The sequence below is a fragment of the Notolepis coatsorum genome (assembly GCF_963971535.1).
Source record: "Notolepis coatsorum genome assembly, chromosome: 3".
NCBI lineage: Eukaryota > Metazoa > Chordata > Actinopteri > Aulopiformes > Paralepididae > Notolepis > Notolepis coatsorum.
The window spans coordinates 118,678,468-118,696,137 of record NC_140167.1 but is presented as its reverse complement, the minus strand read 5'-3'; the positions used below and the strand labels follow the sequence as shown (position 1 = coordinate 118,696,137).

General features: G+C 42.3%; 2 protein-coding genes across 3 annotated transcripts in view; both read right to left on the bottom strand.

Moving 5' to 3' along the window:
- Positions 1 to 218: 218 nt before the first annotated feature.
- tpt1 (tumor protein, translationally-controlled 1) lies at positions 219 to 6,597 on the bottom strand. Its single transcript, XM_084310732.1, has 6 exons — positions 6,462 to 6,597; positions 5,590 to 5,663; positions 5,115 to 5,299; positions 4,758 to 4,863; positions 1,847 to 1,963; positions 219 to 720 (listed from the first exon to the last, which is right to left on the bottom strand). The coding sequence occupies exons 1-6, from the start codon at positions 6,487 to 6,489 to the stop codon at positions 718 to 720; spliced, it is 513 nt and encodes a 170-aa protein (XP_084166858.1). The 5' UTR covers positions 6,490 to 6,597; the 3' UTR covers positions 219 to 717.
- A 10,370-nt stretch (positions 6,598 to 16,967) lies between these two features.
- ranbp2 (RAN binding protein 2) overlaps positions 16,968 to 17,670 on the bottom strand; it is a 114,184-nt gene continuing 113,481 nt past the window's right edge. For both annotated transcript variants that reach the window (XM_084310724.1, XM_084310725.1), the window contains exon 29: positions 16,968 to 17,378. In XM_084310724.1, coding sequence (XP_084166850.1) covers positions 17,073 to 17,378 — 306 coding nt within the window. In that variant the 3' untranslated portion in view covers positions 16,968 to 17,072. The remainder of the gene's footprint in view (positions 17,379 to 17,670) is intronic.

Sequence of the window (17,670 nt, the reverse complement as noted above, 5' to 3'; positions counted from 1 at the left end):
ACAGGTTCACATGGCATTGTAATCATGGGTTCATGTGGTGTTGAAGACACGATCAGATGCACTGGGAGCCTAGGGCAGTGATCAAATTCAGTAATAGTAAAAGATGTCACTCAAGAAAGAATGACCTTTTGGACCACAGGTCAAAACACTGTAGTGTACCGTTACCATTTGCTTTGCATACAAGCTTCAATAACTCAGAATAAAGACACAACAAAAGATGGCGGTCAAAGATTTTAGTTCCACCACTTAAAATCAACATCGTACAGTCTTCAAGGTATATGGTGTCATTATCTACTGCAACCGGAAACCAAGCAAAAGGAGGCCTGAGAAAGTCAAACAGTGTCCGGACAGGAAGATGTAAATAGAGTTCACATCTTCCTGAATAGTTGGGAGTGATGAATGCGAGGGGTTGAGTTATTCTCCACTTTACGATTTCCCCCCTCCTTGACGCTGGGGAGTCTTGGGACAAAAGTGCAAAAATGTTCAAAAAAATCAATCAGTGATATTTATTATATTCAACACTTAACACTAAGCCAGCATTAAGCCAGCCACAGATCGACAGAGGGGCGGAGATGATGACAATATATGATGAGATTGTAAAAGAAAAGGCTTCCATTCCAGGCATGATGCAATAAGAGAGGTTGGGGGTTCCAATCTGTGCTCTTGGGTCCATTCAGAAGCAGCAAACAATCAAAAAGCAGATGCGATTCCAGGTTGTTACTGGGGAGAGAAGAGAGAATAGAATTAGCTTGCGATGAATGAAGCGTTCATTCTTAAAGCAGCACCATATACAGGACGGCACTCTGTGGCCATGAGAGGTAACTGCACCATGTCTAAAACATTGAAAACTCAACAAAGACATTTCTTCAAGCAAGGTAACTTTGGGTACTCGTTTAACATGTTTCATTCAATTCAAAACCTGTATTCATACTCAATCGATTAAGGGTTAACCCTCATTTAGAATGATGAGATTTATAAGCATTAAACTATAGAAAAAAACATACATAAATACAAAAAGAAACTATTAAAACATTTACACATTATAGTTATGCCCAAATGGCAATCATGGTCATATTTTAAACAGTGTCCCTAGCGTGACCTGAAATACAAATGCACATTTTATGCTCTAGAAATTAGACCAAAGCATTTTACAAATGTAGCCGCTCCGCTTGTGCCCGACCAGAAGACTGTATGGGGAATTTCACAGCGTTCCCTGCAATGCTGTTGGGAGGGTTCTCTTGTGCCCATCCCTAAATGTAACGGATACATGCCTGTGATATGGCAGAGGGTGGACATATACTACAAGATCAGTCAGGATTTTCATCCATATGCTTGTACCAACTTGTAGTGAATAACCATCTTAATCCAACTGTCCCACAAGGAACATGCTGTGCCATCTGACCAGTTACCTCAGCAGTGCCGTCTTAAGAGCTGGTTACCTCAGCAGTGCTGTCTAAGAGCTGGTTACCTCAGCAGTGCTGTCTAAGAGCTGGTTACCTCAGCAGTGCTGTCTAAGAGCTGGCCCACACTGGTTACCTCAGCAGTCATTTTGGCAACAGTGTTAACAGGTTAGAGCAGCCACAGTGCCTGTGTGAGCAGAGAGGTCCTGCAGGCAGCACGTCATGTTGGAGATCTGGCGCTGAGCCGATTCTCATAAGAGACACAACTATATTCTGCCAATTTTTTTTTTTAAATGCTCCCTTGATGAAGCCACCTGTGTAGACAGCGGCATGCCCGAGAGCCAAATAGGCCAATTTGAATTGTCAAAGTAATATTTATGGAGTTCCCGAGCCTGCTAGAGGGGCGTGTAGTAATCACAGCAACAGGATGAAGCAAAAACACTCACGCATTTTTCAAGCTCCAGACCATCTTTGAAGAAGATCATGAAGGGTGTAATTCCATCTTCACGATAGTTCAACAGGCCAATCATGCCATCTGGGTTCATAGACTCACCCGTGAAGAACTGCAGGAGAAAGATTCCAACAGTTAGAAAATCACACCATGGACACAAAGCATCAGAGGTTACAGCATTCATAGACATTAAATGTGTGCTTCAATCTTCATGGTTGGCTCAATACCTGTAGCCTAAATATATGACATTGGATATGGGAAAGCCACATTTTGTACTCATGTCCAACTTTATAACAATCAGCTGGTACAACATAACCCAGGAGTGTTGCACACATTTCAATTGGCATGCATACCAAACTAAAATACCAATAAACACAACTACTTGTTGAAACTTTAACACCGGCTTTGTTAAGTACCGTAGTTTAAATCGAACCTGGAGCCCGTCTCCCTGTTCCCTCCATCTTGCCCCTAAAAGCCCAGAACCAGGGGGACAGCCTCTCAAGATTGATCACATAACTAGACTCATGCAGTCTGTGGCCTGAATCCTCAATAACACCTGTTGACCATGATACTAACATCTGGTCAAATCCTTTGTATTTTTTGTCACTAGATAAGATAACGTGTGAGGTTTAGTGAGACTCAAATTAACAGCCTCGAAAAGGGAGGGGGTGTTGGGAAATCTAGATGGCTTCCATATCGTGTTAGATGTCACTTTCATATAGATATGAAACCAGAATTACATTTAAAATGTCATCATGCTCAGACAAGTTTTTTTAAAGGACCTGAAACACCAGTCTTTTTGACATGGGAATTGCAAGTCATTCTTGCCTAGAACTAAAATGAAGGCACCCTTCTTTTTTCAGTCTTTGTAACAGTTAAGGAAATTATATCAAGTAGACTCCCAATATGTAGTAGAATTTTCAATTTTTTAAAATAAAATATACAACCAGTCATTAATATGAAAGTGACAATTGATTTGCACTTGATCCTCACCAAGGACATGTCACTGCAGTCATATCCTCTGAAAGATGGGGCCACAAGGCCCACAACGCAGCTAAAAAGTGTTGACCAACACTCCACCAGCACAATAATCTGAGCAATCTTGAGCAAGACACTTAACGTCACGGTGACCAAATGCGTCCACGTTTTTATAGGATTCTATCACATTTTCATAATAGCGAATATAATTTACCCTGCGCCGTACATTGTACCATTATGTTCCCCTTTAGACAAACATAATGCTAATGATGCACTTTTGTTAAGATAATTAGGTGACCATTCTCGGTCACTATATTCAGGTCGCATTAATAGTTTAACGCTCCTCAGATCACGTTTTCCTAATCCGGTGCTAAAGGTCTTGGGATTTGTCGTCATTTTGTAGTCATAACATTTTCACCTTTTAAACCAATGCTGCCATCTACTGACAACAGAAAGTGTTGTGTATAAGGTTAAGTTGATATGCACTTGTAAACAGTCGCCAAAAACACATTCTAGATTCCCACTTTTTACTGGTACATACGTTCATATCTAATAGTCTTTAGTAGGGATGCCCCGATAACGTTTTGCTACGATACCGATCACCGACCGTCGTGAGCCATATCGGCCGATACCGATAGTTTTTTTTTTTTTTTATATAATTTTTTTTAAATAAAATATATATATTATATAATTAGACTTGTACTTGTATTATCTGCGAGACATCGCCACCACGCAACAAGTCAAAATGCTCGCTATCTGCAAACAGCTCCACTGTCTATGTGTACTCCAGTAGCCAAGGATTCTCCTGCGCTGCAGCTGGACCCTATTGGTATAACGTTAGTGCTTTGGTCATATCACATTCAGCAAGCCCTCAGCTCGATTACGCATTGAATCAATGTTATAAGACATTGATATCAGGAGCCATCTGTAGCTACTGCTAGCCGGCTAGATGACGTTAAGACAACGCCTCAGTGAACTATTTAGTTCAATGGGACATTTCGTTTTGAACAGTGAACGAAAGTCAGCTAACGCGAGCTAACGGAGGTATCAACATGGACTACTAGACTTGCTGGAGCATTTGTTGATATCTGGAGCTATCAGTAGCTAGCCGGCTAAATACCGTTAGACAATGCCTACTAAAAGTGACTAGTTGACTGGGTAATTTTGTTTAAACAGTAACGATAGCTAGGTAGCTAACGTTAGCTCAGGTCGAATGCACTATAGACTGAGCAGGACTCAGAGGAGCCTCCTCCTGTGTTTACAAACTGTACACGGGTGCGGGCGGGGCTAGGGAGGAGGAGCGGCAGTTTGCAGGTCCTGTGTGTCTGAGATAGACAGCGAGTGAGATCTCCGCTTGATCGGTTTCCGCGATCGGCGAATATGACTCATTATCGGAATTCACCGCATATTTATACTGATATCGGCCGATAACGATCGGTGGCCGATCGATCGGGGCATCCCTAGTCTTTAGATGACTACTCGTGAAATTTGATATATATATATTCTAAAAAGTATAATTTAACTTCACCTACCATGAAATTCCCAAACGCCGACAGTAAAAAAAGCCTGGATGTCACGCAAAATGGGGCATGACCGAATTTGGTTTTGGGCATTCCCAGACAAAGAGAGTGACCGAGATTGGTCTACGTTCCGTTAACCCCCCAACTGCTCCCAATGAGGAGGTGGGCACCTTGCATGGTTGCCTCCACAGTCTGTGTGTGAATGGATGAATGAGACATAAATTGTAGTGTGCTATGGATAAAAAGCGTTATACAAATGCAGTCAATTTACCATTTGACCAGATTAGGGGCATCGTCAAAGGAGTCTTGAGGATTTGCCCTTGTAGCTAAATACTCCAATGTCAGGTAGTGATGGCCATGATGCTGTGATTAGGGTGGACACACTTGCTTAATTACTATATTAATTACCTGGTAGTCCTTTAAACTGCCCAAAATGTTCTTGATCTCCGTCTGGGCTCCCGACACAAAGTCCTTCACTCGGTCTGGGTTGGTCTCTTGCAGCTTGCCCCTAACTCTGGACAAGATGGACACACGTATTAGCGTTTCTAAATTGCTTGAGTAGCACACAAATATGTCAAACTAATCCATACATGGTTCCTACATAATTGCGTTGATCACATTCCATGTATATTCCAGAACCTATAGCATTATGTTCAATCCGAGGGAAACTGTTTTACCCTGATGAAACCAAGATGAACAAAATGTCTCACGAAAACAGTGCACATGTCCACAACCATAGGAACCCCGAATATACCACACACTCACGCCTTCATGTAATCCTTGATGTAAGACTTGTACGACTCCTTGTTGAAGGAGGTCTCTGACAGCTTGTGGTTGAGGATGATGTCGACACCGCTGACGACGGATGACTCGTTGCCCTCACACATCTCCTCCAGCGAGGCGTTGCCACCAATTAGGGCGTCGTCTATCTCGTCCGACCGACTTATCGTCTAGCAGCAGAGGGAGATGAAAAAAAATAGGGATGGTGAGGAAGGCCAAAGAAAGAGATGGGGAATATTTAAGGTCAGAAAGGGTTGAGTGTGACGGGTCAAAGTTAGTCACTACCATGGCATACCATAAGACTCAATTGATTTAATTAATCAAACAGCACACAGGTGCCTAGCTATAGCCAGAGATGCCCCAAAACACCACATCTTCCGTAGCCTAGATATCAATCGTTCAAATCAAAATCAAGCGAAGAACATACATCTGCATGAATAGCACATATATTCAGACGCACCTTTCCTTCCACCTCGATGATAACTCCATTAGCAGATTCTTTGATCTTGTAGATGTCGGAGAACATTTCATCCCCTGTAAAAAAATAAAATAAAGGGGCATGTCATCAAAATAATCGCTTTAACAAACAGCGCCACGGTGAACAAATGGGAACTGCGTCGAGGCCGCGCTTCCGGTGTGAGAGCATCTCTTAGCATCATTGTCCTCCGTAACGTTACTCTGTATACAAAACCAGTCCAGTCATTGTACCAGTTAACACTGTCGGCGGACGGAAACCACTTGGGACACGGCACGGGTTAATTAACGTTAGCCACGGGTACGCCACGTTACCGATGATAAGTTAATGACGTGTAGCTATAGCCTAATACAGTATCCCATTTTCATAACACGAGTAATCACAGCTCATCTATTTTTACTTCCAAGACCAACTTGGTGTAAATCTCATGTTGCAGCAGCGCCTGAGTAAAGGGTATATCTGCAGAGCGCCCTGAGTCAGTGGGGTATATCTGCAGAGCGCCCTGCCCGCGGCGCGGTGTTATAGTGGCTCCGGAGCAGACATGCGCAGTGTGACAGACCCGCCACAGCTAGAGATAACTAACGTTAGCCCTATTTACCAAACTGTACACAACTGCCAAGAAGGGCCTGGGAACTGGCGACTGCGGGCATTAATTAAGTTATATCGCTCGTCATTATCCAAATAAGTTACTTAATTTGAACATGAATGTGGCCAAGTTAACTTGTTTGGGCCTCTTTATTAGCTTGGCTATCCCGAGTTAGCAAAGGCCCCTCTAAAATAGCGAAATAAGTGGATTATAAATCACTGCCAAGTTACTGCTCGCTGAAAAATAATGTACATAAAAATAGCCGACATACCAGTGAGAATGTCCTTGTAGATGATCATTTTGTCGGCTTGATGGTCTTAAAATGTAGGCGACGAAACGGCTACCCTCCCACTGCAACGGGGCTTGAAGAGAAAAGACCGTTCGGAGCGCGAGGCTCGGTATTTAGGTGATGACGTCAACGCATCTCTGACTCATGCCATCACCAGGCTAGTAGGCCTCCTAGTGGCGGGAGTTGGAATCTCCACGTTGCTCAACCACCAGGTTTGGGTAGTAAGTAACGGACTATTGATTGATTGAAAACTTTATTCAATACACACAATTGTTAAGGGGATGCAGACCAGAGAGATTTTCGTCTTGTTTACATCAGGGTCCCCCATTTTCAATTAATCAGTACATATATGACATACAGATAGACAGTACTGCTACATCTATACATTTATGACATACCAGATTTGCAAATACAGTACTGTTTGTGATACAGAAAGAGTCCAGAAAAGGGAGTATATACATTTGACGTAAAAACTGTACATTGGAGGAGGTTGGGTGGGTTTGTGGGGGGGGGGGGGGGGGGGGGGTTGGTTAGGGGGGGAAACACTGTACAACTGTACAAGCAAAACTGTACATTGGGATATTGACAACCATACTAGGTAATTTACATTGGATGGGGGGGGGGGGGGGACACTGTACAAACAAGCAAAACTGTACATTGGAATATTGACAAAACCATACTATATAAATTACTGTACATTGGAGGGGGTTGGGTTAGGACATTTACAGGGGCCAGTTTCGAATTGCAGTCTCCCATAGGTGTTCCTTGAGAGTGGTTTTGAAAGTGGGTAGTGATTCACATTCCTTTACAGCTTTGGGTAGGGCGTTCCACATTGATGTGGCATAATTGCGAAATGTGTTTAGTCCCTTGTTTGAGCCGAATCTGGGTTTAACATGATTTGTGGAGCTCCCTCTGGTGTTGTGATCGTGGTATTCACTGACCTTTGGGAAGTATTTTGACATGTACATGGGTACCTTGGTTGTGTAGTGTATCTTGTAGACCAGGCCCATTGCAAGTTGCTGTACTCTGTCGTCTACTCTAAGCCATCCTAGTTTGTCAAAGTGGGCAGGGGTGAGGTGGGTTCTAGGAGTAAGGTCAAGCAGTAGTCTGACCAGTTTGTTTTGAGATGTTTGTAATTTTGTTTTTAGCGCCTTTGAGGTGCTTTGGTACCATGAGGTGCAAGCATAGTCGTAGTACCCTTGAATGAGTACTCCTGCCAGAGTCTTCAGGGTATTCTTGTTTACCAGTGAGGAGATCCGGTACAAGAATTACGAAAAATAAGTAATGAATGAATGAATGAATGAATGAATGAATGAATGAATGAATGAATGAATGAATGAATGAATGAAAACTTTATTTAACAGATTGCAGAATGGGTACAATACAGTACGGCTCAATACACACAATTGTTAAGGGGATGCAGACCTGAGAAAGACGTTTGTCTTGTTTACATCAGGGTCCCCCATTTTCAATTCATATCGACATTTATGACATACACAACATACATGACATTTATGGCATAGGGACATACAGGTATTTAGTACTGATACATTTGTGACATAAACGGTATTCAAATATACAGTACTGTTACCCATAGATCCTGACAGAGTATATACATATGATGGGGAGGGGACTGTACATTAGGAGGGGGTGAGTGGGTGGGAGAGAAATATACATACGGTGGGGTGGAGACTGTACATTTGGAGGGGGTGGGTGGGTGGCAGAGAAATATACATACGGCGGGGAGGGAATATATACATGCGGTGGGGAGGAGACTGTCTATTAGGAGGTGGTGGGGGGTTTGGGCATTTACGGTGGCCAGTTTCGAATTGCAGCCTCCCGTAGGTGCTCTTTAAGAGCGGTTTTGAATGTGGGTAGGGATTCACATTCCTTTACAGCTTTGGGTAGGGCGTTCCACATTGATGTGGCATAATTGCGAAACGTGTTTAGTCCCTTGTTTGAGGCGAATCTGGGTTTAACATGATTTGTTGAGCTTCCTCTGGTTTAGTGGTTGTGGTATTCACTGACCTTTGGGAAGTATTTTGACATGTACATGGGTACCTTAGTCGTATAGTGTATCTTGTAGACCAGGCCCATTGCAAGTTGCTGTACTGTCATCTACTCTAAGCCATCCTAGGTTGTCAAAGTGGGCAGGGGTGAGGTGGGTTCTGGGGGTAAGGTCAAGTAGTAGTCTGACCAGTTTGTTTTGTGATGTTTGTAATCTTGTTTTTAGCGCCTTTGAGGTGCTTTGGTACCATGAGGTGCAAGCATAGTCGTAGTACCCTTGAATGAGTGCTCCTGGCAGAGTCTTCAGGGTATTCTTGTTTACCAGAGAGGAGATCCGGTACAAGAATCTAGTTCGTTGGTTGACTTTTTTTTTTTATTACATTGGATGCCATTTTGTCACAGGAAAGATTTGCCTCTAGGATGGAACCCAGGTAGGTAATTTCATCTTTCCTTGTGACAATAGTCACCCACTGTAACTGAGAAGCAGTCGTCTTGCCGAGTTTGTTATTTGAATCGAAGAGAATGGACTCTGTTTTGCCCATGTGTAATGATAGTTTAATGATAGCGAGCCATATGCAGATTTTGCCTAGTTCAGAGCGGAGGGTTTTTTCAACCTGCAACTTGTTCTTGTCAGAGACCAGCAGGGCTGAGTCGTCCGCAAACAGGAACAAGTTGCAGTCACAGGCTGACGACATGTAATTTGCATAAATTAGGAACAGTAGCGGTCCTAGTATGCTTCCTTGTGGAACACCACAGCTCACTATGAGGGGGGGGGGATAGAGTACCGTTTACCTCTACCATCTGTTCTCTCCCCTCCAGGTAGGATTGCATCCAGCTCACTGATAAACTATCAAAACCAATTGCTTTTAGCTTGTCAATCATAATTACATTCAAACGCCAAGATTACATTTGGAACATGTGTAATTATATTATAGTTCAATTTGATTACGGCTGTATGCAGCAATCTCAGGAGGGTTATACAGAACCAAGCATTTAACTATAATGTACATGTACCTTATATTTGACAAATAAAACAAAATTTGAAACTTGAACTTGGCTAGTTTGCGAGCCACAATGGTGGTGATCTCAGCCTGTGCATTTCCAATTGGGCCGTTTCTACTGACACAGAAGACAGGTACACAATACCCCCAACCTGACTTCCATTGTCAGACAAATGGCCGGTCTGGAGGTTTGGTGTAAGGGATCTAAAACCAGATGACCCCCTCACCTCTTATTGTATTGTGAAGCTAATTCCCTGACAGGGAGACATTGTATATTGGCTGCTGAAGCTGTGGAAGACATAGGAGAAATGAGACATGTGTCATTCACTGGAAAGTTGTCTTTAAGTTATGCACAACTGAGGGAAGTTTGTGACCACCTATAGATTGCCACTTGCCAGGATGCTTTCCCATGAGATTGCCATCTTGAAAGAATATGCTGAGGTCTTGAGGCCACTTGCCATCGATCTTGACCTTCTGCAAGGAAATAAATGCTTCTTTATAAACGCTGATCAACACACTAATTACTAGGGGTGCACCGATATATCGGTCGGGTATCGGTATCGGCCGATAAGTGCCTTGTTGACTGCTATCGGCCTATCGGCCGATAAGCTCAAATGTGCCGATAGCAGTCGCCGATAAATACCCATCAATTTGTGTAGCGTCAAAAGGCAAAAAAAAAAAAGTTCACTTGCGACCTACCTGCACAACGCCCGCCGTCCCCCACACACACACACAAGCTACTGCATCAAAGTAACTACTTATGATTAACAAGGCATTCGTTTTGTGGCATTAACGTTATATAGTTAGTGTTACACGGACAATAACATCAGCATATTATTATTACCCATAGCAGCAAGGCATTACTCCGAGTCCGTTCATTAGCTACCGGGAGATGCAAGACTAACGTTACTGGTGAAAATGTGATTTGCGTTGGAATACTCCTTTGCCAACTTGCTGTACTTTGCTTGCAGGTCTGCAGCCATTATTGCTGCATTATGAATAGCCCCAACTTTAGCCAAGGTAACGTTATGGCTAAACCTTTAACAATAGTTAACGCTAGCTTTCGGTTAGCTTTCGGTTAGCTGTTCAATGCTATTAATAACACAACTCCCCGTCAACATGTACCCATGTACATGTACCCATGTACATGTCAAAATACTTCCCAAAGGTCAGTGAATACCACGATCACAACACCAGAGGGAGCTCCACAAATCATGTTAAACCCAGATTCGGCTCAAATAAGGGACTAAACACGTTTCGCAATTATGCCACATCAATGTGGAACGCCCTACCCAAAGCTGTAAAGGAATGTGGATCACTACCCACTTTCAAAACCTCTCTCAAGGGACACCTACGGGAGACTGCAATTCAACACTGGCCCCTGTAAATATCCTAACCCAACCCCCTCCAATGTACAGTCATTTACCTAGTATGGTTTTGTCAATAGTTCAATGTACAATTGTGTTTGTTTGTACAGTGTCTCCCCCCCCCCCCCCCCTCAATGTACAGTGTTACTTGTTTATACAGTGTGCCCCCCGGCCCCCCCCCCCCCCCAACCACCTCCAATGTAAATTACCCAGTATGGTTGTCAATATCCCAATGTACCCAACCCCCCCCACCCAACCTCCTCCAATGTACAGTTTCTACGTCAAATGTATATACTCCCTTTTCTTGACTCCTTCTGTATCACAAACAGTACTGTATTTGCAAATCTGGTATGTCATAAATGTATAGATGTAGCAGTACTGACTATCTGTATGTCATGTATGTCATATATGTCTATATGAATTGAAAATGGGGGACCCTGATGGAAACAAGACAAACGTCTTTCTCAGGTCTGCATCCCCTTAACAATTGTATGTATTGAGCCGTACTGTATTGTACCCATTCTGCAATCTGTTAAATAAAGTTTTCATTCATTCATTTCAACACCCTCTCTCGGGAAGATGGCATTTAAGAAAGTATCTGCTGTTAAAATGACACAAACATTCATTTCGTGGCATTAACGTTATATAGTTAGTGTTACACGTTCAATAACAAGCATATTATTTACATATTATTTAGTCCGTTCATAGCTCGGTTCCATTCCGTTGCTCATTCCGTACCCAACTACACATTCTGCAATCTGTTAATAAAGTTTCCAACCAGACAAATGTATAGAAAGGCTTTGTTTTATTATAACATTTGTTGCAGTAAAATCATTATGTCTCATTTGGTCATGCTGTGGAGCGCCGGTCAGCGAGCCGGGCAGCTAACGTAGCTACGTTAAGTGTGTTCTGCTCTCGCAAACAGAACAATGGCGGCATGCCCGAAAGTAGAAAATGAATAAACGCTTGCCGATTGGTGGTAAGGACAGCAGGAGGTGGGTGCTAGCGGTGTGGCGTAATTGGCCGAATCGACTGTCAATCAAAATGGTTCCATTGCATTGGTTGAACGCTCTGGTTGAGAGAATAGTATCCCGCTGCAGGCCGCAAGAATGGTTCCATTGCATTGGTTGAAAGCTCTGGTTGAGAAAATAGTATCCCTCTGCAGGCCGTCAGACGATACTGGGAGAGAGATAGTGATACCATAAACATATTTCTTGATGTTTCCTTTTTTTAAGTAAGTAAAGAGGCCTACAAATACAAACATACACATACAAATATACAGTAGTTTCATTAAAAAAAAATAAAAAAAAAAAAAAAAAAAAAAAAAAAAAAAAAAATTACAAATACTTATATACAAATATACAAATATCGGTATCGGTATCGGTATCGGCCGATAGTGTTAGTTGAACAATCGGTATCGGTATCGGCTGCCAATTTTCATATCGGTGCATCCCTACTAATTACTTTAAAGAAGCTATGTGAGAAGCTTTTCTCTGATGCCCCCCGCCCCCCCCTGGAAACTCCAATCTTTACCCCCCAGAGGAACCGCTTGGCAGATCAACATTTTGAAGAAGAGCTCCTCTTGCATTACAATAGCAAACCTAAAGACCTCAATCTTTATCTTTTTATTATCTACTATATTTCTTTATCCCTATATTATATTACCCTGTACCTCCCCTCCCCTGTGCATGGCTTTGTCCCTTCAAATTCTATTTCTAACAACATTAGAGGTTCAGTTTAAAATGTTGCACAATTTCTATCCCTCTAATATACAGTAATGGTGTCAAAATTTACCAACTTCACATTCTATAACATTTTGAACAGATACATTTATATTTTAAGGAATACTAGTCACTCAAATTAATCTTGTTAAAGCAATATTAATTCATATAATTGTACGATATATATCATGATCCTGCTTGGTAAACTGCATAATACACAAATACAAATTTCTGTCATCCCCGTTTAATTAATCTTGATATATATTATTGTAATGCAGTCTCTGGATTAAAAATAAAATGGTGCCCTCACACCATCTCTTTACTAATAATTTTTAGTGTAATTTCTCTTTTTTATCAATGTGAAGTCTAAGATGTCTTGTACCATTCGTTTTCATAATAATAATGTGAGAACACTTTTCTAGTGGGCCCTCTAGTGGTTGAAGTTGGTATATACGTGACAAATAAAAGCTAACTTGATCTCTGCGGTGGTAGGCGAGTGCTTAGACCTCTACACCATAGATATACATAGATATCTATATATATCTATGCTCTCTACACTACCCAGCCGGTCCGCGTCTATGTTTTTACTAAACGGTTCGTGTTTCCGTGTTCCCGTTTTGCGCTCTGATTGGCCACGCACGTTTCTGGTCATGTGACATGTGCGCCCAATCGCATGACGAGCAGTGTCTTAGCCCATTTCCACGTCGAACAGCCTGAAACAACCTAACGCCTAGTTTATCACTAGTTAAGCTTAGGCGACTCTTTCGCAGTTGGTTATGGTTAGAGTTTGGAATCAGGGCATGCTCTAAGACAGGGGTAGGCAACCCTAGGCACGGGCATTTTCATAGGCACGGGGCAGCAGTAATAAATAAAAATTAAAAAAATTCTTTTGCTTTGAAATATTAGTGAAATATTTTGCACTGTTGTCGCATTTATCTTGTTGAAATCCTCCCACAGGTTCTTTTTACTACCACATATTTAATTGAGACCCTTTATTTGTTTATTATTTCAATTTAGCTGGAAATACATTGCTACATCATTCAGTAACATTTGCAGAGCCTTATAACAAAAACATTATTACGGTCACCATTGTGACCAGTGGGATTAATCAACAAATTGTATTATTTATTTTTCTATTTCATTGAACATTGCACATGTTAAAAGCCATTTTTTTACTCAAAATGTGAGTATTACCAAGTCAACTTATGTTCTTAAAACAATGCCAATAAACATAGTTTTATTAGGTTGAAATAATGTGGTTGTGTACTTATTTTTCTGTTAACTTATTATGGATTGAAAACTGAAAACCTTAATGCACAGTAACTGAACTCAATATTTTTAAGTTCTGGTAACTTATTATTATAATTTTTTTTACAGTGTAGTCTTGCGATCAATCAAAACTTATTTACACGATATACCGCACATTCACCCTCCATTTTCACATCCTGGTGTTCTCCATTAGGCCTGTAGGTGGAGCTGACAGCACACATACAGTACACACACCAATGGTGTGGTGTCCAAAAATTAATGGGCAAATGTGAGTGAAATGGTCGCACTGTATGCAGCTGTTTGTCTGCATTGCATTCCCCCCCCCCCCCCCCCCCCACTCAGATTTAGGGTTGATACAACCATCATAATAATATTGTTAATAATAACAATAACAATAATGATGTAATAATGTAAACACTTTAATCGCCGGGGTTAAATTCATAATTTACCATCCGTCGCCAGCCCTATTTAACATGGAGAAGTTCCCCTTCTTTGCAGGGCTATAACTTTTTAAATTGCCATTATTATGGCCCATTCAATGTCCTATATGTATTGTTCAGGGTGTAGCAACGTTAAACTTTTTCATTCACATATTCATACTAAAATATGGTCTAAAGTACAAGTATGTTTATCGTTTTCTGCAGCTTTCTTCAGAACGTGATTTATAGCCCTAAATGCATTATATTGATGATCAAATACAGTTTGGTAGGAATCTGTGAGAGATAAAAAATGTCAACTGGATGTGCTTCTAGAAGTTTCTACGTATCATCTGATGATGACCGGATGGGCGGGGGATCGTTTATAATTCCGTGGGCAGCGTTAGATGATTCATCCAGAGTGGGTCATATGTTCATCAGATCAGTTAGTATAGAAGACGTTAGAAAATAACGTTGAAACTCACCGTGGCTTCCTCACGCCGCTGGCAGATGAGCGTGGAACAGAATTTTTTCTATTATGGGATGTAGAAATGCCCGATCCATTTCCAGGTTGTATAATAGTATATACGTCCAAATCATGTTTTTTCGAGTTATTTGCACCGATCGATGTTCACTGTATCAAGACGGAGTCTCTCTAACGATAGCGAGTGCCCGGACCACATATGGATGAGCACTACCGGTTCAAAGGGTAATTTCCGGTTGGCGATCTGCCGATCGGCCACCAGATGGCGCTCTTGAACCGCTAGAGAGTTCAGTGGAGCTTTGCAGTGTGTCTCAGGGCTCCGGAAAGGAAATATGATTTCGATGACAGATTTTTGAAATATTGACATCAAAGATGAGTTACGGCGTCTTTGGCAGAATGAGCATGGCTAGGAAAGACGAGTTCCGGCGTTTTCGGCGATTAAAGTGTTAAAAAATTACGATGCATGGAATATTGTTGAGGCACACTAGTTACAACTATATTTCAAACAGGCACTCCATGTCAAAAAGGTTGCTGACCCCTGCTCTAAGACAAACTCTAACCTTAACCAACTTCGAAAGAGCACCTAAGCTTAACCGTCACAAGAACTTGCCGTCACACGATTGGGCGCACATGTCACATGACCAGAAACGTCAAAGAAACGTCAGTGGCCAATCAGATTCGCAAAACGCACGAACCGTTTGGTAAAAGTAATGAGGCGTCCCAGTGCTTAGACCTCTACACAACCCAGCCATACCTGTGCTTAAGACCTCTACACTAGCCAGCCATACCCGTGCTTAAGACCTCTACACTACCCAGCTACACCTGTGCGTAAGACCTCTACACCACCCAGCTACACCAGTGCGCTTAAGACCTCTACACTACCCAGCCATACTTGTGCTTAAGACCTCTACACTACCCAGCCATACCTGTGCTTAAGACCTCTACACTACCCAGCCATACATGTGCTTAAGACCTCTACACTACCCAGCCATACCTGTGCGCAAGACCTCTACACTACCTAGCCAAAAATCCTGACATGTCCATTTTTCAAAAAAGGAAACACACAAGAAATGTTTATCCCTACTAAAGCTTCTACACTACCGTGTCTGGAAGAATGTGTTATGTACATAGACTGCATCAATGTATAATGTGCTAGTGTACTATGTATGAGCTCTTTTCATGCCTATGTCTGGTATATCGTTTCCTTTTGTGCTGACAAATTTCCCCGTCTATGAACTCAATCATGAAGATAACATTTCTCAGTGTGCCGTTATATAACAGAGACCTGCAGAATATCACAATGGCCATCATTTACTTATAAAGCAACTTTATTATAGAGTGTAACGGTAGAATCTGCAATGTTGTCAAACAGCGACCTCTAGGCAAAAGATAACAAGCGTGGCTCTTTTGCCTAAAGGTCACCGTTTGACGGCATTAAGGATTATAGCTTTAAGATGGGCAAGTGTTCATGTGTTGACTCCCATTATGCATGTACACAAAGAAAAATAGGAAAATTAACACCAAGAAAGGTACATAGAGCGTCCAGAAAGAAGGGAGGAACACGGCTCCAAACAAACGGGTGCTTCCAATAAACCTCTTTCAGCTTAAGACGTAAGGCTATACAAAAAGACCGGTCAGGTGGAGCCCGCAGGGAAAACCGGCGCTTTCACTTCTTGTCGGAACACAGCGAGAGAAGAAAAAGAAAATTCTGACATTTAAAAAAATTTAGTCCATGTACAATTATACACACAAAATAAACAGGTTTTGGGGGAAATTGCGTGAATAACATTCCTTGGGAGGAGAGAAGTTAAAGAAGATGCGAGTGCAACACAGCAAGAGAATGGACTTGTCCCAAAACGCCCACTCCCCCCCCCCCCCCTATATATATATATATATACACACGCTACACCCTATTCCGTATCAAGTGCACTACATAAGACCACATTAAAGGACAGCCAAAATACGAGTTCAGTTCCCATATGAACAAAGGATCTTGGAATAGGAGTGCTGATCCTAGAACAGTTCCAAGTCAAGTTTGTACAGTATGCGGACGTCAGTTGACCAGCGATTCTAGAACCAGCCATAAAGCATCCCAAGAATGGAGCACTGGTTCTAGAATCGCTGGTCAACTGACGTCCGCATACTGTACAAACTTGACTTGGAACTGTTCTAGGATCAGCACTCCTATTCCAAGATCCTTTGTTCATATGGGAACTGAACTCGTATTTTGGCTGTCCTTTAATGTGGTCTTGGGATGCTTTATGGCTAAGGGGGTCAACTCCTGGTACAAAGCCATGCACCACACAGGGACCAGTCCTTCCTGCAGAGCTACAGCTGTCCACAGTCTGTGATGATGATCTTTTTGCTGGGCTTGCCCGTCTTGGTGCCCAGCTCACCCATCCTCCGCACCACATCCATGCCATCCCGGACCCAGCCGAAAGCCACGTGTTTGAAGTCCAGATGCTCAGCCTTTTTCAGGGTGATGAAGAACTGAGAGTTGTTGGTGTCACGGCCCCTGTTGGCCATGGAGAGCAGGCCGGGGCCTGTGTGGCGCACGTCAAAGTTCTCGTCTTCAAATTTGCCGCCGTAGATGGACTTGCCGCCTGTGCCGTCGTGCTTCGTGATGTCCCCGCCCTGAAACACAAGATGGTGACTCGTTAGGATTGGTGTTATTAGTTTTGTCTTGGTGATGTCCGCGCCCTGAAAACACAGGACATGGTGACTAGTTAGGATTGGATTGGTGTTTTATTAGAGAGCGTCCTTCGTGTAAACAACCTCATTTAAGTCGTAGTGAATCAGATGTTCAGTATTTTAGCCATTTAGATGTACATTTTGTTACATGTTAACTCATTGGCCGCCAAAAATTAGTATTCTCGTGTTTCGTCGCCAACGGTTGAGCGTCAAAATGAGTTCTCGTTTTTAGATC

Coding starts and splice junctions, on each gene's coding strand:
- tpt1 (XM_084310732.1), bottom strand. CDS start 6,489: ATGATCATCTACAAGGACATTCTCACTG. Junction 5,664..6,461: donor CTACAAGGACATTCTCACTG/GTATGTCGGCTA, acceptor ATTTTTTTACAG/GGGATGAAATGTTCTCCGAC. Junction 5,300..5,589: donor TCATCGAGGTGGAAGGAAAG/GTGCGTCTGAAT, acceptor CTCTGCTGCTAG/ACGATAAGTCGGTCGGACGA.